The sequence below is a fragment of the Siphateles boraxobius genome, unplaced genomic scaffold (genome assembly GCF_051911475.1).
Source record: "Siphateles boraxobius isolate OS27281-9 unplaced genomic scaffold, OSU_SipBor_1 76, whole genome shotgun sequence".
NCBI lineage: Eukaryota > Metazoa > Chordata > Actinopteri > Cypriniformes > Leuciscidae > Siphateles > Siphateles boraxobius.
The window spans coordinates 2597054-2617759 of NW_027509204.1; the positions used below are offsets into that span (position 1 = coordinate 2597054).

A 20706-nucleotide genomic window follows, 5' to 3' on the forward strand; every position below is an offset into this window, starting at 1 on the left:
TTCTAGTTTTGAGGCTTTAGTTTGTAAGGTTGATTTACCTAAACCTGATTGGTAGGTTCCTCTAAAAATACATTTTGGAAAGAGATTTAGAGATTACTGTACAATGTAGAATTTTTGGGAATGTTTTTACAACAGCCGTCTTGAAACTGAACTTACCTGAACATATTCAGTCCTCGTTTACTTCACTTTGTCTGCATTTCTTTTGAAAGGCACACGGTATAGTTGTTTTATAGATACCTGGTGCCTTTTCAGTATGCGTGCAATAGTTGACAAACTTATGGATCCCACATTGTTGAACAGGTCTTCATTGTCCAAGATATGCTGGCGAATTTCTGTAAGGCGAATATCATTTCTGGCCCAAACCAAATCGAACACAGCCTGCTCTTGTTGGTCAGTCAGAGTTTTGCCTGGTCACACTTCTACAGGGAACATTAGAGTAAGAAGACACTTGGTCACATCACCTATTCTGTGATACACAATGGGTTTAGTCATTTGACAATTGAGAGTTGCATAATATTTAGTGCATGCTGATAACTTACCGGTTCTGATTATTAAGACCACGGTTGACCTTATGAGGTTTGGTTGTATCATTGTAGCCGACTCAGTCATTGTCATGCAATGATTTATGACATGGTCTACAACTATTGCCAGAATTTAATTGGACACTCTATGCTGTTGCTGCCGCTGTCTTGGTCCATGGCCTTGTCCTCTACCACGTCCCCCCACACCTCTCAAACTAGGCCCACGACCACTTATCAGAAGGGGTGCCTGTCCTCTACCACGTTCCCCCACACCTCTCAAACGAGGCCCACGACCACCTCTCAGAAGGGGTGCCTGTCCCCTGTCATTCCTTTGACCAACACATCTTCCTCGTCTTGCTCCCACCACTGCTTGATCTCCATTGTGACCTGGATCACCTGCTGGCTCCATGTTACGTATCACTATGCTCTTGCAATGGATCCCAGTCAACTCTTTATATACTCATTCCACAATGTGCTCTCAATCACCAGTAACGATTTGGCAGAATTGGACAAGCAATTACTAGGGCCTGCATCTATACAGTGCAATAATGTCAATACTGTAAATAGTCTGAAAAGGTGGTACAGTATTTGGGAGCATAGACACAGTGCCCACATTACAGAGCATTACAGTATGATAAAATATTAGGCTACATCCATGGATATTGTAGTCTAATTGGTTCATGCTCCACGCTAATTGGTGACAATGAATCTCGTTATCTTGAAACTTTCATGATTTACTGTAAACATGGAAGATTGTTTGTCTGTTTCCATACAACTATGCATTAAGAGTAATGCAACAGTTACTTATCATTTTAAGCAGTTGTATCTATTGATAGTTAGATAATTGAAAGGAAATGTATAGACACTCATTTGAAATGTAATGTGTGAATTGCCTTTTGAAATAGTAGTACTTTAATGTTAAGTTGTGTCATATTGAACAGGAGATTTTTGTTGAATGAACAAATGATCTAAGTTTTATGTGTATTGTATCCAAGCAATTGAGAAAAGGGATAGAGTTTTGAAAATTTTGCATTTTGATCATTGGTTGTGAGTTTTGTGTATAGATTTGTGAAAAATGACATCAAGGTTCTGAAAATAGTAACAAAGTGATTGTCTTCATTTTACATTACAGTTTTTTTACAGTTTTCATTTTTTCGTTTGCATACAATCTACTTATTTTATTACAAATAACTGTACAAACATGGTACAAAAATGAGAGGTTTCAGTTGCAGTGCTTTTCAAGTATTAACACCATGGCACATAATATACAGTATGTGATTCTTCTACATCAAAACAATTAACAATAACACTTTACAATAAGGTTCATTAGTTAACATTAGGTAATGAACTAATCATGAGCAATACATTTGTTACTGTATTTGTTAATGTTAGTTAATAAATGTTAGTTCATAAAAAATAAAGCTGTTCATTGTTAGTTCACAGTGCATTAACTAATGTTAACAATATTTTAAATATTAGTAAATACTTAAGTATTAGTAAATGTTGAAATTAACTAACAAATAATACAAAATTCTCTGTAAGTGCAGTTAATTATTAGTTCATGCTAACAAATGTAGTTAACCAATGTTAACTAATGATCCTTATTGTAAAGCGTTACCCAATTAACCATATAAGATGCATTTTCAGCGCTTACAAATGGGAACCATGGATCATGTATTGTCCATCTGAACTAAGAGCCGAGGAACAAAGACTTTAATAGCGATCCTCCCATGACCCTGTTCTTCAGTCCTGTGCCTCGCATCACCAGTCACTGAGAAACGGATGTGTGGAGCTTTACTTTGATGATGGATAGAGATGATGGACAACTCTCTTTGCAGTGAAGGTGTTCATTTAGGTATTGTTACCTGTGTTACACCTCAAACTCGTCCATGGCGGCCGACCTCAAATCATGCAGAACAAGCTTCAAGACGCTCTTCCCACAATCTGTGCTTTTCATCTGAAGAAAGCAAAAAGTGAATTAAAGTGTGCATGTAAGCATTTAGACACATCTCTAGAGTGAGACACAGTACCTGTGTGAAGGCTTTTGCTGCGCGATCCAGAAAAGCGCTCTCGACTTCCTCAGGTATTGTAAATAAATGAGCGAAACAGTCAAGAATACACCTCACTGTTTCTCTGGAAGCCTGAAGTTGGTAATAAGAATAGATTCAGATTAGTTCCATTAGTTCCATAAAATGAGTTCCATTTAGAATCATGAAAGGATGTGACCTCACCCTATCGAGGCTGTCGAGGGCAGTCGTGGGGTCCTGGCTGGTCTCTTGTAGCGCATGAACATCGTGAGCGGAGATGATCGGCTCTTTGAGCTGCTCCAACCAGGACCACAAGATTCCAGACAGAACAAACGGGTCTTTTTCTAAACACAGTCGCTCCCACGCTCCCTGCCGATTGAGGTCGGTCTGCAGAAAAGAACAAACACATGTACTAACCTTGCATTCAGAAAACCAAGGTCATATTTTCTATATTGTTGATTAGCTAGATAAGACAATAACTAGGTCCTGGATGCAGAGCTGCCTTTCTTCAGAAGGACAGTGAGGATGGCTGGCGAACTAAGGGTGTATTCACACCGGTCTTGTTTAGTTCGACAGAATCAAACTAAAGTTCTTTTCCCCCTCGATGCGGATCTTTTGGGCAGGTGTGAATGGATGACTTTAGCACACGTGTGGTTTTGTTTACAGATTTTGGTACACTTGCAAAAAGGGCCGTGTGAAAGCGAACCAAACAAAACAAAAAAATCAACATTATATTTGGTCTGGACCAAAGCAAATGAAGTAGTGGATTTTACTGGTGTGAATACACCCTAAGCATTGACATGCTGAAGCAGCTGAAAGGACTGTCTACGCCAGGCCACATTAACCCCTGACCTGTTGGTTCAACAACTAGGCTAGACTAGGCATTTAAATGAACTGAAACAGAGAAGAAGCTGAATTTTCACAGCATTCATTTCACTAGTCCACATGTTCATGTAATCTTTAATGAAGAGGAGGTATACATATTTGGCTTGCATCAACCTGAGCCTGAAGTTCCCCCTTGGACTTACTTTTCTGGTTTTAGCGGTGACCAACAAAGAAGGTGCAGTTTTGTTGGCGAAGTGAGCCCGGAAGAACTGTAGTAGGACTGATATACGCCTGCTCAGGCGCTGATCAGTCAAGTCACCATTATTTATTTAGTGCTTTTACAATACAGAGTGTTTCAAAGCAGCTTTACAGAGATAACAGGAAAATAATTCTACAAAGTTTGTTTCCAGAAGAAAATAGTGTCATAGTCCAGCTTAAGTAAGTACAGTGATGGTTCATTTTTGTTGTAGAAAAAGTTATTAATTTAGTTAATTTAAATATAAATATATATATAGCCGCTCTGGAGAAAACAGTGATGTCATCGTCCAGTTCAGTTCTCATAATGTCAATGCGGACAGATCAATATTATTGTTGAATATTAAGAGTCCCCAACTAATCAAGACCAAAGCCAAAGGTCACCATTGAAGACTCCACCAAGACCATCAAAGACCACTATTGGTCAGATTAAATGAACATGTTTCTTATTAACTTTAGTCAGAAACTCTTTAAAAATGAACTAAGAAAAACTAAGTAATTTAGCCATGCAACCTCTAAAATGGTGAAGACACTGGAAACCTGTGGTTAAGATAATTATTGCCTTTAGTACAAGAGACCATGAGCCAAAACCTAGATTCAGATCAAGACCTAGCCTAGACCACAAGAGCATCATCTTCCCGAAGTCATGTCTGGAGGTATGTTTGTTCTGAAGTTATAACCCACACCCTAGACTTTTAATCTTCTTAGTTCAACAGCACATGTACCCATACCTGCCAAGTGGCCACTTTCTGGATGTGTTTCTTCCCTCCGTCCCTCTCGAGGTCCACGGCGAGGGACTGAGCCACCAGGAGGCGGCGCGACTCCAGAGACAGCTCGGACTGGACCTTGATCACAGGCACCTCCGAATGCTCTCTCTCATGGACATTTCCAGTGTCATCGGGGCCAGAACTTTTCTTGCAGTCTTTCTTCCAGAAGGACAACATTCTGGAGATGCTTGTGTTCTTCTCGTCTGAAACGCCCACAGATTGGCTTCGCTGCAGGAAGGACTGCCTCCTGCTTCTCAGCAGCTGGGATCCTTCGGTCTGGTCCATGAGTGTCTTAAGCTCCCAGATATTGCTGGTTGAGCTGTAGGTGGGATTGTCCTTACAAGCGCCCAGTGAAGGAGGGATATAGCTCTGGGAAAGCCCCATCTGATTGCCGAAGGTCGATGAGTGTATGCTGGCTAAAACACCCAGAGGGTTATCCGAGAGGTTGAGAGACGCCGCTAGCCTCTGCAGGTCCGACTCGCTGTAGCTGAGGCTCTTACGCACGTAGTAAAGAGGTTGTGGGTTGTCTCCGTTGGCTCGAGGAAGACCTGGAAGACGTGGGTGGATCATCGTCGTCCCGTTTCCCGGTATCTCTCTGTTTAACTGATAGATCGAGTTCTCATTTATCGGTTTCTCTACGACAGATGTGATGTCGGGGACTTCGACGATGTCCTCCTCGATGACCTGCCGGTTCTCTGCGATGTCCAGGAGGAGTCTGCAGACGAGGGGGACGAGCTTGGGCATGAATCTCAGCTGACGAGCCTCGTATCCGTGCAGGACGTGGTTCTGCCGGATCAGGTACTGTGTAAGAGTGACGGCCGGCGCTCCAGGATCGGCGCTAGCAAACAGGTTCCTCAGGGGAACGAGGAACTGAGCAAACTGCCGCACGCACTGGAGCTGTCCTCTGGTCTGGATCGAGTTCGGTCGCTTGCCTCGGACTAACAGAATAGCTTGATCTGCTGTCATCTGTGTGGTGAACACCAAGAAACAGGCCAGCAACACACCTATGACAAAATATGTAAAAAGAGTTAGTATACATTGCAGTTTGTTTTCGTTTTTTTTTTACTTTCTAGGAACCACACCTAAATTAAACTTTCCCGTGGGAGAGAACACACTCCCTCAGCCGGACTGAGTGGCAAAAAAGCTGCTGAGGGACTGAATTCAATAGGGGAAACCTTATTATGGTGACCAGACGTCCCAAAATCTAAGCTGTTGTCCCGAATCCCAAATCCGGCTCTAATTGTCCCTAAAATTATACTAAAGCAAAATCTTGAGTAGTTATTGTCTGATAAAACATTAAAAACTGTCTGTGGAGGTTGAGTCGTCCTGTAGCCTCGCCGACTGCTCATTGGCTGCAGTTTGTCTCTTTTTTGAAGTTCTACAAAGATACCGTAGGCGTGAATTTAGAAATGCATTGATAAGCACATTCTCATTCATTCTTTTCGTTGACATGGCTGGTGTACCAGAACTTCAGCACGCCGCTTTTTAGTGGCAGACTAAAGACTAATGACAGACTGTTGATCTTTGAATAAAAATATGTTTGGTTCAGGTTTGAAATTCATTATCATTTATTACAGGCTATGTAGTGTAATATCATAGTAGGCCTACCCATAAACACCCCCATCCCCCCATATATTGTATTGTTATATATTGTATTGACATCTCATCAATTAAATATTTACCATCATATATTCTGCATAATTGGATGCTTTTAAATAAACACTGACAAAAACTATACAAGTTTTAGGCCTGGACGATATGACGATATATTTAACGATGAGTGATCACCTGGATTTAGACCTATTTACATAAAGCATTCACAGGCAAATTTTCTTTATGTATTTCCCCGGCTTCGAAATCAGGCTTATATAAATGTCAGGAAACACGATTCCTGCTGCATGTCAATATCCATTATCACTGGATCTTTGGTAAGTTGTAAGGAACACTATATTGAGTCCAACCTTTAGTTTAAACTGATAATCGTTCGTTTTACTTGTGTTTTCGAAGTTTGCCCTATTAAATCCAGTCATGTCTTTTGCCACTCGGTCTGGCTGAGGGAGTGTGTTCCCGCGGGACAGTGACGTTAATGCATTCCCTCTATTGTAATTAAAACACGACATGCAGTTCAAGTATTTTTATTACCAAAAAATATCAGTATTGGGAAACGACTACAAGTCAGGTTGCCTAAAATGCTGTTGCGCTATTTGTTGGAGTGCTATCCACAAGCCATTTAAAAACATTTGGTTAGTCTTTATTTAAGTTGTTCTTGTTACAGTGTAATCTTACATTTAAGTACCAAGTAATATTTATTAACTAATAAATAACTAATAGCTGGTAATAACTAATAGCTGGTAATAACTATAAATTATGCATAATTACATGCACATTTAAGTAAGTAAGTACTTACTATATAAATGTGCATGTAATTATGCATAATTTATAGTTATTACAATAGGAATTACATGTTCGATGGGTAGTGCTTGACTGACACTAGCATTATTTCTGAGACTGGAGTAACCTGAGGTTAAGTGTCTTTCTAGAGGACACAATAATGATAGCTTATGGCTGCCAGCAACCGTTCAGCGCTTAAGCCTATAAGCCACATCACCCTAAAAAAGATATCACCACTGCTCCACTTTCATCTAAATATACCGTAAACATACACAACAGAGCTATACCTGTTCTGCCCAGCCCCGCGTGACAGTGAACAGCGATTTTGCCTTCTTGAATGGCGAAAGACATGACTTTCACCATATCCAGGACTGATGTGAGAGACGCTACTCCATAGTCATTCCATCTAAAGTTGTAGAAATATACTAAAATAGAGCAACAAGAGCACCTTTATAACCTGAAGACAAAAGAACAACCACAGCTACTATGGTATTACTTAATTACGTTAAGAAGATTCTTGATATCTTTATGTGACATCACACAGAACTGTTACTCACTGCCAGCCTCCATGAAGGTCTCGGGTCGGTAAGTAAAGCCACTCTCGGGATCGAGCTGGTTTCCACAGCTGGCATGTTCACCAGGGCATTGGAGGTTAATGACGGTCTTCAAACCACAGCTTAACACGACGAAACGTTGAATTATAAGTGTGTACCAAGTTTTCTGAAGGCACTTTGTTAAGTTAAGATTAAGTCAGTTTTACCTCAAAAACTGGTCTATTATGTTGAATCTTTCAATAATTTCAGTGGAAGGGCGGGCCATGGCCAGCAGATTATCAGTAATCCTAGAAAAAGAGACAAAGAGGAACCATAAATTCACAACTACTCTATTAAAACAGGTTATTATCGCATCAAAAAAGTTAAACGTTTTGGGACATCTGCCTTTACATGCACATTAACTTTAATGAAATCCCATTCCTAATCCGTAGGGTTTAATATGGAGTTGGCCCAGCTATAACAGCTTGAACTCTTCTGGGAAGTCTTTCCACAAGGTTTAGAAGTGTGTTTATGGGAATTTTTGACCATTCTTCTAGAAGTGCATTTGTGAGGTCAGGCACTGATGTTGGACGAGACGGCCTGGCTCCAAGTCTTCACTCTAATTTATCCCAAAGGTGTTCTACTGGGTTGAGGTCTGGACTCTGTGCAGGCCAGTCAAGTTCCTCCACACCAAACTCGATCATCAATGTCTTTATGGACCTGCTTTGTGCACTGGTGCACAGTCATGTTGGAACAGGAACATCCCCAACTGTTCCCACAAAATTGGGAGCATGAATTTGTCCAAAATGTCTTGGTATACTGAAGGATTATTCCCTTAACTGGAACTAAGGGGCCAAGCCCAACCCCTGAAAAACAACCCCACACCATAATCCCGGCTCCACCAAACTTTACACTTGGCACAATGCAGTCAGGCAAGTATCGTTCTCCTGGCAAACGCCAAACCAAGACTCGTCCATCGATTTGCCAGACAGAAAAGCATGATTCATCAAGGCTTGGATGCAGCTCTACGCACTGTCCTTGAGTTAATCTGAAGGCCACACGAAGTTTAGAGGTCTGTAGCTATTGACTCTGCAGAAAGTTGGCGACTTCTACGCACTGTGAGTCTCAGCATGCGCTGCTCTGGGATTTTACGTGGCCTACCACTTCGTGGCTGAGTTGTTGTTGCTCCCAAATGCTTCCACTGTTATAATACCAAGAACAGTTGACTGTGTAATATTTATTAGTGAGGAAATTTCACGAATGGACTTATTGCAAAGATTGCAAATACGCTACAATACACTGAGCTCATGTGACCCATTCTTTCACAAATGTTTGTAGAAGCGTCTGGATGCCTAGTGCTTGATTTTAGTGTAAAATCAAATATGAGCAAGCCTTTAATTACAGGTTCACTTTTCTGAAACAAATAATCTTAAAATTATTTTTGCAATTCTGCTTGACATATAATAAGGAAGAATGAACATGATACTTTGACAGAGATCTCAGCACAACATATAGAGAAGGTAAATTGTCAGACTTTTATATTTGAAGAGGTGTAAGTAAGCGTACCAGGACGAGTAGACTCCTCGTATGGCCTGCCGGTCCTCGCTCCAGTGGGACGGGTCCTCGTACTTGCAGGCCTGTCCTCCGCAGCCCATGGAGCACTGCATGTGGCAGGGGATCACGTACCGCAGCGCCTCTCCAACCATTGTGTATCTGGCTCTAGGAACCCTGGAACCCGTCACTTTAAAAACACAATCATAATTTAGTCGCTTTCAGTCTGGGGCCGGTTTCACAAAGCTATTTTAGACCGGTCTATAGTGTTAGACAAGCCTAAAATTTGCTGATAGACTAGTCTAATGCAAGTAAGACTGTTTCACAAAAATAAAGACTGACTTAATTTAGACCAAAGAAATTAGACACCTTAACCCAGGCTAACTCAGGTCTAAGACTCTGTTACCGTGGCAACCAGCAGTAACAATCAGTTACATTACAAACAGCCAAAGAAAAGGGAAAAGGGCTCACAATTTGTGGTTTGCGTTGATGTTATGGAGAGAGCTATGAGAAGGGAAAGGGTTTTTAGGGACCACAGTATCCTACTGGAAATATATAATAATGAGGACTTCTCTGTACGTCTTTAATGCTCCGCTCAACGGTGGGATTAACGCTGTTAACTGTCATAGCAATCTTTTTCCAAATTAAACATTTCTTCTTGTTACTAGATTCTCCGCTAAATTTCCCAAGTAAAATGTCCTTGTAACTGTTATACTTTTCCAACAAACACATGTTTTCCACTGGGGTAAACTGCGGTTGAATGCGCTTACTCGATTCGCCATATTTTTTGTTTTGAAAAGTGTCTTATTTTACCCAGAATGCATTGCAGTGTAGTCCTACTTAAGATAGGCAGAGTCTTAAGTGCTTGTGCAATGGTCTGATTTAGATGTCTATCTGAAGTCTGACTATTTACTATATCTCAGCCATAGTCAAAGTCTATCTTTGTGAAACCAGCCCCTGGTCTTAGGGAAAGACTGTGAAATAAATTTCTACTCAGGTGAGCAAAACAAATTGGCCAACTGATGAGATTGGCTCAGTTCTGCCATTTAGATGCAGATCATGCCGCTTTACTGATTACAGCAAGAAATCAAAATGCCTTTAAAAAGGTCAGATGGTGGTTCTTGTAAAGTCAGACTCTAGAGGAATACAGGGTTCTGTGTGGTTCTGATGGTTATTATTTGACTATTAATACAATATATGTACACATGTGGCTGTAACTCTTTGCCATCGCTTACCAAAGTCCATGATACTCCCTCCTCCATGTCAATCTCTGTTCGTCACAGGGAAAACGCGTTAGCACTTCAGTAAAGAGGTCATTTGCTCTGTTACAGCTAGGCTGTATTTATCAGATCGAAAATACAATCATTTTGAGAGATGTTTTTACCATTTAAAATCACTGTTTTCTATTTGAAAAATGCTATTTATTCCTGTGATGGAAATTATTACTCTTCAATATCCTTCGGAAATCAGTCTAATATGATGATTTTCTGCTCACGAAACATTTCTGATTATTAACAATGTTGAAAACAGTTTATTTATTAGGTTAAGTCTATTTTTACGATCTTTTGCATTATGACAATCAGGACAATTAAGCAGTTTCCCCCCATTTTCTCCCATGTAATGGGAAGAAAATGATATATATTTTGTTCTACATGGTATTTTTTAATATAGCGTTATATTTTTGTTAAATTTAAATAAAAAATAGCTATTACAATACTTTTTACAACAAAAAAAAAACACTCAGAAGTTAAATATCTGGATGCAATACAATTTGGAATGGAAGTGAGCCATGGAGATAGTCAATACACAAAATCAGGTTTCATTCTTTATGCAAAATAGGAAGTTTGGTTTTGATTTTGGGATGAAATGTGAAATACAAGGCTAAAATCCAAGAAACTATATCCTTTGTGAGCATCATGTGAATTTCTCCTAAAGGAGTTGTGTGAATTACTCACCCAGACACAGCTAGAGAAAATGAACTGTCCTTTCTCTTCGATCTGTTGAGTGCACCGCTGATTTGATAACTTGATATTAGAGTAAAAAGCAATTGTCACTTTATCATTTGTTTTGCCGTCCTTTAAGATGCACAATCTTCACTGTGCAAAACTCATGGATCCATCCAGATACACTGAACATCCTGGTCTTTTTCAAGAGGCAAGTGTTGAGTGAAGGTGAAGTTAATACTGCGGTCACATCAAGCCAAAGAGTGAATAGAGCAGCTATTTCAGTCTCACACAAGATTTAACAACTAATCCACTTACTCCTGAAGAAGCCCATCTCTCCGACCTCACAGACACACACCGGCTCGGTCTCCAGCATAGCGGCCTCAACTCTTATTTTACGGTTTTATTAGAAAGAAAATGAGGGGGAAACAATTTCCTTATATGATTGTCCAGAATTTCAAAAATTAGTAAACAAATTTCTCCTTATTTAAAATATGAGTACATAAACACTGCATTCATCAAGCCCCACATACTCAGTTTCTTTTTGTTTACGACTATAACAAAACTATTCAACTATTAAAAAGGTCAATGCAGCTCGTTCTGCACCCAGTAACTGAAGATGAGGTGACTTTGCAAACTGATGGACTTACAGTAAATCTGATTAAAGGAGAGTCTCTTAAGTAGGAAGTTAACTAACAGCTGACGCACTGATGAACTGATACTGGGAGACAAGCTTATTTAAAGGCAGAAGACACCAAGACACTTTAACTGGATAACAGTAAAGCTCTGATTTATTATTGTTTATTAATAAAGGACACAGATGACATGAATAATCATAGATCGTGTACACCAGTAACTGTCCCTCTCAGAGTCAGTGCATCATCACACATTTAACACGAGTGCCATAACCATATCAACACAGGACTCATGTTCTTACAGGGACCTTGTAAACATCCGAAAACTGATCCATCAACTCTGTTCACATAAACGGGTGTTTCTACAACATTTGTTTTTGATTAATGCAAACTAGTTAAGATAACAGGCATTTAAAAAACAAAAAAAAAACAGGGTAATACACCGTAATGACAATGACACACTATTCTGCTTATAACATGTCGACAAAACAATTAAAAAACATTTTCAGATTGATAGGACTCAAAGATAATGTTATTAAAAGTATTACTCAGAGCCATTTCTCTGGATGTGAATGAAATGTACCAGATTACTTGGGTTTACTTGTTTTCATCATCAAACTCTCGGTCAAGCCGGGAAATCACATTAAGGGCTTCACTCGTGAGATTACCCGAGTTCACGCAGGATCAGGGGTCATTCGAGAAGCCCTCAAACTCACCTCACCACAAAATTATGTAATGAAAGCATTAAGAGGTGTTTGAGTACTGACTCAAACACCTCTCAATGCTTTCATTACATGCAATTGCACAATTTGACACTAACTGCCATAAATTATATAGAAATTGTATTTTATATTAATTGGTCACCAGCTCATTTAAAAAAAACAACAACACTACTATGAATCTGAGACGGGAAAAGTGATCGGTACTAACTGTCCCTTAAACCTCTACCGCACGCATTATGACAGACCTATAGAAAAAAATATTTGACACTTTTTATTTTCTTACAATGGCTTAACTTGAAGTGCTGTACAACATTTTTTTGAATTTTTTTACATTTTAAGGTCTTTTATGATATGTTGCCATATGGCAACAACGTACAAGAGTGGAATTTTTTTAGAAAAAAAAAGCCTTTTAAATTAGATTTTTTTCCGTAATAGCATACAAATGCATTGGCAGTATGACAAGCCGTTTTAACTTTTATTCATTTCCAGGATACTAATTCTTAATATCAACAATTACATTTTTACTAGGTAAAATGATAGTTATTGATATAAGGAATTAGATTTCTACTATAACAATGGCAATTTTTGATATCAATAATTTAATTTTCACTAGTGACAATGTTAATTTCTGATATCATGAATGTGATTGTTACTAGTAAGAATTTTAGATATCTAAAATAATATTGATATCAGATTTTCAGATATCAAAAATGATTTTTTTACTGGTAGCAATTCAATTGTTGATATCAAGAATAGACATTTCAGCTAGTGACATTTGAATTATTGATATCAGGAATTCACATATTTACTAACAAAGAAATGATTGATATCAACATTATATTTCTACTAGTAAGAAATCAATTATTGATATCAACAATTGATTTTGAATGGCAGCCTATGTTGACATTTTAGTGAAATACAATTATAGATATCAAGAATTCATTTCCTGGAAATGAATAAAAGTTCAAACAGCTTTCCATATTGGCAGTCCTTAACCTATGACTAATCAACATTATATCACTAGCATTAATGTTGTTATTCCTACAGCTTAACAGATTGCAGCTGACCTGTCTAGCTACCTAAACTATTGCAATAATGTCATTCCACTATTGCACAGTGTTGCCGCTTAGCAACACAGACATTTGATCGATTTACCAAAAACTTATTTCATAAAAACTTTTTTTTTTGGTGAATATGTCATCAGAACTTAACTGAGGTGATGTTTTGATTTTTTTTGTGTATGTGATATGGGATGGTCCTTGTTTGTTACTGACGTTCTAGATTGCTTTCAGCAACTACCGACAAGAGACGGCAGTCTGTCAAAAATCGCGGCACAGAAAAAAATTGCATGTCATGTGACTTAACCAAAGCACATCATTGGCTAAACTAAGGTCTTCTCATTCCAACAAAAAAACATTAGAATGTTTTCTTAAAGAAACATTGGCAATGAAATGAACACAAAGAGTATGTTGCCATATGGCAACACTATGCGGTAGAGGGTTAACCACTGAAATACAGCATTCAGGGATATTACAGAGGCTTGAAAATTATAAAATAAAGAATATTATTTAAAATAAAATACAGCATTTTAATTTGTAAGTGCAACTGATTTTCATTAGCATCACAAAACAAATGGAATAAAACTATTAGTGTACACACACACACTCCTTGTGCACAGTATGTGTGTATTAATGTGACCTTCTGTGTGTATGCGAGGGTGAATCAAGCCCCTCTTGTATAACACACTCCAGCTGGTCATTGTTCCCTTTCTTTGGCTGGTATTAAGATCCACATTAATGTGTTTTCCAGTAGACATTTACTTCTTTTTCTTCTTCTGATTCCCTTTTAGAGAAAAACTACAGTCAGTATGGATCATAATAATAACATACAAAATCTGCCACACTCTGTGATGACAAAACATATAGTTAGTTTGATATTCAGGTTAAAGGAATAGTTCACCCAAAAAAGGAAAACGTCCTGATTATTTACTCCATAATCCCAGATGTACAGGACTCTTTCAGCCGAAGACAATTAAGGAAACCATTGCAGGATTTTTCTCAGAACAAAAATACAAAAACTAATTTATTAGCTTATTCATGAAGATGATTTATGAATTCCGTACATCTCTGGATGGTAAAAACAACATCTCCCATCGTTCCACTTTCCTTTATAGTGTCATCAAGCTTCATCTTTGCTATTGTTTTGAAAATGCGACCTATGTCGGAGAAAACTTACAAACTTACCTTTAAAGCTTCTTTTAGAAAAATCCAGGAATGTTTTCCTTGTAAAACCTTAATTTATTTTTGGCTGAAGAAAGAAAGTCATGTACATCTTGGATGGCTGGGGGCCATTAGTAAATAATCAGGACATTTTAATTTTTGAGTTAAATTTTAAACGGTTCCAAGTTAGCGGCTACGGTAAAACCGGTCCCTCTGTAAAGACAGATAAGTGTAATGGCGGGTTGGTAAGTTTCTCACCTGTGGTGCTCCACATCATGAGGCTGAGCTTCTCTCCTAACAGGTAAAGAGGAGCCATGGTGAGGGACGCGCAGCCCAGGAACACACACAATCCCACGGGACTCAATTGAGCCATGATGGGGTAGACCCAGATCCCTGAGGCGTGGTGCACCCACAACACCCTGATGAGGAGCAGAAACACACATCAGCGCTGCTCTGCTGAGGAGAGACATGAAATCATACTTATCTGACCGTTATCAGTTTGTAGCAGTAAATGAAGAGATGTCTGATCGGTCAAAAGTTTAGTATGGTGTACCACAAGGCTCAGTACTAGGACCGTTGCTGCTCACTCTGTACATGCTACCGTAAGGAGATCTCATTAGGAAGCATGGCATTAGTTTTCACTGTTATGCTGATGAAACTCAGCTCTATATTTCTTCAAGCCCTGACGAAACTTACCAATTCACCAAATTAATGGAATGCATAGCTGATATAAAAAACTGGATGATTTGTAATTTCCTACTACTTAATTCTGAAAAAACAGAGATTCTAGTTATTGGACAAAAAACTTCCTCACATAATAACCCAGAATACCGTCTAACACTTGATGGCTGCTCTGTCAAGTTCGTCGCCAGTTAGGAACCTCGGTTTGCTCTTTGATACCAATCTTTCATTTGAAAGTCACGCGTCTAGTATCTGTAAAACTGCATTTTTCATCTTAAAAATATATCTAAATTATGTCATATGCTCTCATTGACAAATGCGGAACAACTAGTTCATGCGTTCATGACATCAAGGCTAGATTATTGTAATGCTCTACTGGGTGGTTGCCCTGCACGCTTAATAAACAAACTACAGCTGGTCCAAAACGCAGCCGCTAGAGTTCTTACCAGAACCAGGAAGTACGACCATATTAGCCCGGTTCTGTCAACACTGCATTGGCTCCCTATTAAACATTGTAAGTAATCAGCAATATTTTAAAATTTATACGAAGCACTAAATGGTTTAGCTCCCCAGTACTTGAGCGAGCTCTTAACGCATTATAGTCCTTCACGTCTATTGCGATCTCAAAGTTCTGCCCAGTTGATAATACCTAGAATATCTAAATCGACTGCTGGCGGTAGATCCTTTTCCTATTTAGCACCAAAACTTTGGAACAATCTTCCTAACATTGTCCGGGAAGCAGACACAGTCTGTCAGTTCAAATCTAGACTAAAAACACATCTCTTTGACCTAGCATACACATAACACATTATAGACTTCTATAATTCAATGTTAGGCTGCATAGTTTAGATCAGCCGGAACCGGGAACACTTCCCTAAAATCCTGATGTACTTTGTACATCATAAGAAGGATGGCGTCTATTCTAATGTAATATTAGTCTCTCTGTTTATCCCGAGGTTTCCCGCAGTCCACCGGATCCAGGCCATATCCAGTTCTGATGAAGGACCATCACATGGACACGACGACAACGCATCCCTGAAGTGCCAGCCTCATCAACACTGTGAAGGCCTCATGGACACCTCAACAAACTCATCTCCATACCGGCGTGATGACTCCGACCCCAAACCAGATGAACTGGATAAATATTGTGAAAGTTCTGATCTCATCTGACTTCTGACCTGTAATGCTGCCTGAATCATAATCATACACTGTTCGTTCATTGGCCAAAGGAGGACTGGCCGTCTGACTGAGCCTGGGTTCTCCCAAGGTTTTTCTCTCCATTCTGTCACTGATGGAGTTTCGGTTCCTTGCCACTGTTGCCTTTTTTTTTCGCCTTCATTACCATGACAGATACAGGACGGAGAATAGAGCCAGAGCAGAAATCCCTTTAGTGCGACTGGGATACGAGTGATTCTGCAGGAACATCTGGAGAAGCAGCAGAGGCATGATCACCGTGTGCTGGAGGAAAACACATAAGCATATGTTAACAAATATTCATTACTTCAATGACCCATTGTTTCTGCCTTAAATTATTACATTGTTCAAATTAATATGTTTTTAGCTAACTGTGATTTGTATATGTACATTTCTAACTTCAGTCACCTCTGATAACAGATCTCTCTAAATTGTATTGTGAATTAATGCATTTTCTGTAAAGCTGCTTTGAAATTATGTGTATTGAGAAAAGCGCTATACAAATAAATATAATTATTTGAATTACAATGCAATTGAATTGAATGTCCAGACTGCATTAAATGAGCTCTAGATGAAGGCTGTGTGCACAACACACCCCTAATCAAGGGTCAGTAAAGTCACTTCAATATGTAATATTCAATAATCTTCTCACCATTGCATGATTCAGCCAGATGGGGATGATCTCGTCTAACATTTTGGGATACACCAGCTCTCGGTCGTAAGTGTAGAGACTCCAGAAAGAAGCAAACACAAACTGCAAGCAACAAGATCAATACATTCAAAGTTCACATTAGTAGTTGACCAATAAAGTTTTTTAAACAGCCGTTGATGATAACGATATCTAATAAATAATACAAATGAGAGAACAAATGAGATTTAATTTATTTAGGAAGCAGTAGGGAGGCGGATGACATTTATGGTTATGTCCATGTTTTTCTCCTGTGTTTGGCTAAAGAGGGAGTAAGGTACGCAATTTGTTATTCATTTTGAATCTTATTTTGAAAGGTTAGGAAGGCATTCCCCCTATAGTCAGAACATTGTGTTTATTGTTTTGGCCTTGTCCCCTCCCGAAGCCTATTGATGCTTTCCTTTTTTTTGTATCAAATAAAGTCTTTTTTTGAGTGTTTCAAAAATTGGTGTGATTTGTGGAGTACTGAGACAGGAGAGGAGAGGTCTTGGTTGCCAAACTGTTAGTAATTTCCTTGTTACTGCCCCCCTGACCCCTAGACTGGGGAGGCATGTAACATTATTATCAATGTTGAAAACAGTTGTGTACAATTTTTATTTCAGGATTCTTTGATGAATAGAAAGAACAACATTTATCTGAAAATGTATTACTTTTGTTCATCAAGGGTGTATTAAATTGATCAAAATTTACAGACATTTAAGACATTTATAAAGTTACAAAACATTATATTTCAGATAAATGCTGTTCTTTGGAACTTTCTTTTCATCAAAGAATCATGAAAAAAAATTGTACACGACTGTTTTCAGCTGCTAATAATAATAATGAATGTTTCTTGAGCATCAAATCATCACGTTTGAATGATTTCTGAAGGATCATGTGACACTGAAGACTGGAGTAATGATGCTGAAAATTCAGCTTTGATCAAAGGAATAAATGACACTTTACTATATATTCACATAGAAAAGTTATTTTAAATTGTCAATATTTAAAAATATTACTTTTTTTAAATCAAATAAATGCAGCCCTGGTGAGCAGAATATAACTTATTTTTAAAAACATTAAAACTCTTACCGATCCCAGCCTTTGGAACGGCAGTGTATCCGTGTTAAACTGGAACTGTACTGGTACTCACAGTGCCGATGGGAAAGGCCAGCGCAGTGAAGAAGTAGTCTCTGGCTTTAGTGAGGGTCAGAGGAGTCCCGCTACGAGTGTGTTTCACCGGCACCAGCATGTGCATCACATCCACTAACACACACCATCCAAAAAACACAGCCTGCAGCACCTGAAACAAACACACACACACGAGAGTCATGTGGCATGAACACACAGTCATAACTACAGCTGAAAGTTTATTTGACATTCGGTTTCATATCGATTAAACTCTGCGCATTTCATGTTTTCAGCACAAACCAACTCAGATATACATACAAACACCCTTTGCACACTGCAAGGCTAAATTTCAAGAAATAAAATATAGATTAATTAGGCTAGCCCTATAAATCAATTAAACAAATTAATTATAAGACATTATATCAAACTAATAGTAAAATGTTCAGAATAATATCCCTTTTATTGCAGAAGGCTTGTTTTTTTTAAAGATAATTAATCTGGTATATTTTATATACAGTACTGAGCCCATTTAAATCCATTAAAACCATATAAAAAACAGACTAATAATCTGAATAATTTACTAGGCTAATTTCCAATTGGTTTGATACCTTTAGGTCAAACGGTGTTGTAATTTAATGGATTCACACACAGTATTGCATACATTTTAAGTTGCAAAACATGAAATGCCAATTCCAAAAAACTGAGACTTCTACAATAAAAGGGATATTTTTCGGAAAACTTTACTATTAGTTTGATATAATCATATAGTTAAATTGTTTCAATGATTTATAGGTCTAATGTGTTTTTTTTTTATTAAGCCATGCGCTATGTGTTTGTTTATGTATATATCACAAACGCATTTTCGTTTGTTTATGTATATCTGAGTTGTTTGTGCTGAAAAGTGTAATGGCTTTGAACTCGAATGTCAACCTCTAAACGGACGTCACCGACGTGTCATAATAACTGACACAGAGGTGGCTTGAGTGCGAACTGCCCCTACCAGATTAAGAAAGGTCAGATACTTCCAGCGGCCCCCGTATGAACGCACACCGGGATGTCTGTCTGAGGTCTGCAGGGAGCAGTTACTCCAGATAGTGAATATATACCAGCTGAAAACAAGCAGATGAAGCAGCAGGCACATCTTCAGCCCGGTGGCCGCCATGACAGTCGTGGGAGTTTCGGTCATGAGCGAACAGCCAATCACTAGTGATGTGACATTTGAACCGAGGCATCGAAAAATGGGCGTGCCAGATTAAGCCGCGATTCAAGGCTTGTGTTGTTAACGTGAAAATCACGTGACTAATGACCAATGAGGCCTCGGTTTGTGAGGTTACGTCATCGGTTCGGCCTGAGTGTCGCTTTCGGATAAAGGGGATTCTGGCTGTTGTCACAGGAGTAAGGAGTAGTAGACGCAGGTGTCGTAATAGGCTTGTTTGAGATGCGCCTTGCCTCCCCAGAAATGTAGTCGAGAGTAGCGGCTGCAGTAAGATGAGGAGTGAAGAAAGCGCAGGCAAGCCGGACAGTTCTCGCTTCTCGCAGTGGACCGGACACCTGCGAGATTACTGATGGATATCGCGGGATTGTCGCTCGTGCACAGTGTTGCTAATAAACTGGATGTAATTTAAGTTCTGTTGCCTTTATATGAAAACATATATAATGAACAAGACAATAACAAGTACTTGTTATTTAATTCCATTCTAAATAAGTGTTTATCAATCATTTTTCTTTAATACAGACATAGGCTATGTGTTTTGTGTGTGTTTTATATACAGTATATATAATAAAATGACATTGCATAACTCATAGAGATCGCACTGTCCGAGAGTTTGGCAATATTCACACATAACATATAGGCTACACATAAAACATGATATCCGAGTTTAAAATCAAACAATTTAAAAGAGAACAATACATCACGTTGACGGTTGTTTAAACCAATCAACATTAAGAGGTGTCGTCAGCAAGTCGTTTCCCATCATGCTTTTGATCAGCGCAGTTGGTGGAGAGCAACTGCGCGCGACCGAGGGGGTAATCCATCAGCCGGAAGTTGAAGCCTCGCGGGAGCCGCCATTGTAGCAGAACTTCACCTGCTGTTAGCATTCCATTGACTCCCATTCATTTTGGCGTCACTTTGACAGCGAATAACTTTACATCTGAGGCGTCCAAAGACTTCATTTGTCCATTATATATTTCTATATAAACACGACAATGTATAAAAGGCTCCATTACTTTGTATCTTACGTTATGGCCCCGTAGAAGCCGTTTTTGTTAAAAACAGGCAAACGATTGCGTCATAACCACGCGACTTTTTGTCGCACAATAGAGACATTACCGTATAGACAGGAGGAGAAGCTCGCAGCCAATCGGGGGGACGTCCCGTCAAGGGAGAAGCCCATCGATAATGAGTCCATAAAAGCAACGGGACAAAATATTTCAACAACGTTTTTGGGGAATTGGAAATAATTCGGTATGTGGCAAGTGAATACATATGAAGTGATTAACGTTGGCAATTTTCACGGCACAGTAGCCAATGACATTGCTGTATTTGAGACTATAGGCTTGTTTGAGATGAGCAAAATCTGCGCAGAACTGATCACCGGTGATCAGCGCGAGATGCATGCCGGTTAGAAATGTGTCCGAGTGC

The 20706-nt window shown here is 39.0% G+C and overlaps 2 protein-coding genes across 5 annotated transcripts; both read right to left on the reverse strand.

The window, feature by feature from the left end:
• Positions 1-363: 363 nt before the first annotated feature.
• ptpdc1b (protein tyrosine phosphatase domain containing 1b) lies at positions 364-11056 on the reverse strand. 4 transcript variants are annotated; one of them, XM_077217761.1, is made up of 11 exons: positions 10826-11056; positions 10106-10140; positions 8886-9060; positions 7547-7627; positions 7344-7462; positions 7074-7211; positions 4360-5399; positions 2753-2935; positions 2552-2662; positions 2387-2478; positions 364-419 (listed from the first exon to the last, which is right to left on the reverse strand). In XM_077217761.1, the coding sequence occupies exons 2-10, from the start codon at positions 10113-10115 to the stop codon at positions 2392-2394; spliced, it is 1944 nt and encodes a 647-aa protein (XP_077073876.1). In that variant the 5' UTR covers positions 10116-10140; positions 10826-11056; the 3' UTR covers positions 364-419; positions 2387-2391. The 4 variants fall into 4 exon arrangements, with proteins under 4 accessions (XP_077073876.1, XP_077073875.1, XP_077073874.1 ...); XM_077217760.1 differs by lacking the exon at positions 364-419 and adding an exon at positions 2042-2292; XM_077217759.1 differs by lacking the exon at positions 364-419 and having other exon boundaries at positions 2042-2478.
• Positions 11057-12342: 1286 nt separating this feature from the next.
• adtrp1 (androgen dependent TFPI regulating protein 1) lies at positions 12343-20241 on the reverse strand. Its single transcript, XM_077217765.1, has 7 exons — positions 19063-20241; positions 18085-18234; positions 16917-17018; positions 16413-16528; positions 14648-14808; positions 13679-14012; positions 12343-12392 (listed from the first exon to the last, which is right to left on the reverse strand). Exons 1-6 carry the CDS (start codon positions 19246-19248, stop codon positions 13987-13989), a joined length of 741 nt encoding a protein of 246 aa, XP_077073880.1. The 5' UTR covers positions 19249-20241; the 3' UTR covers positions 12343-12392; positions 13679-13986.
• Positions 20242-20706: the final 465 nt, after the last annotated feature.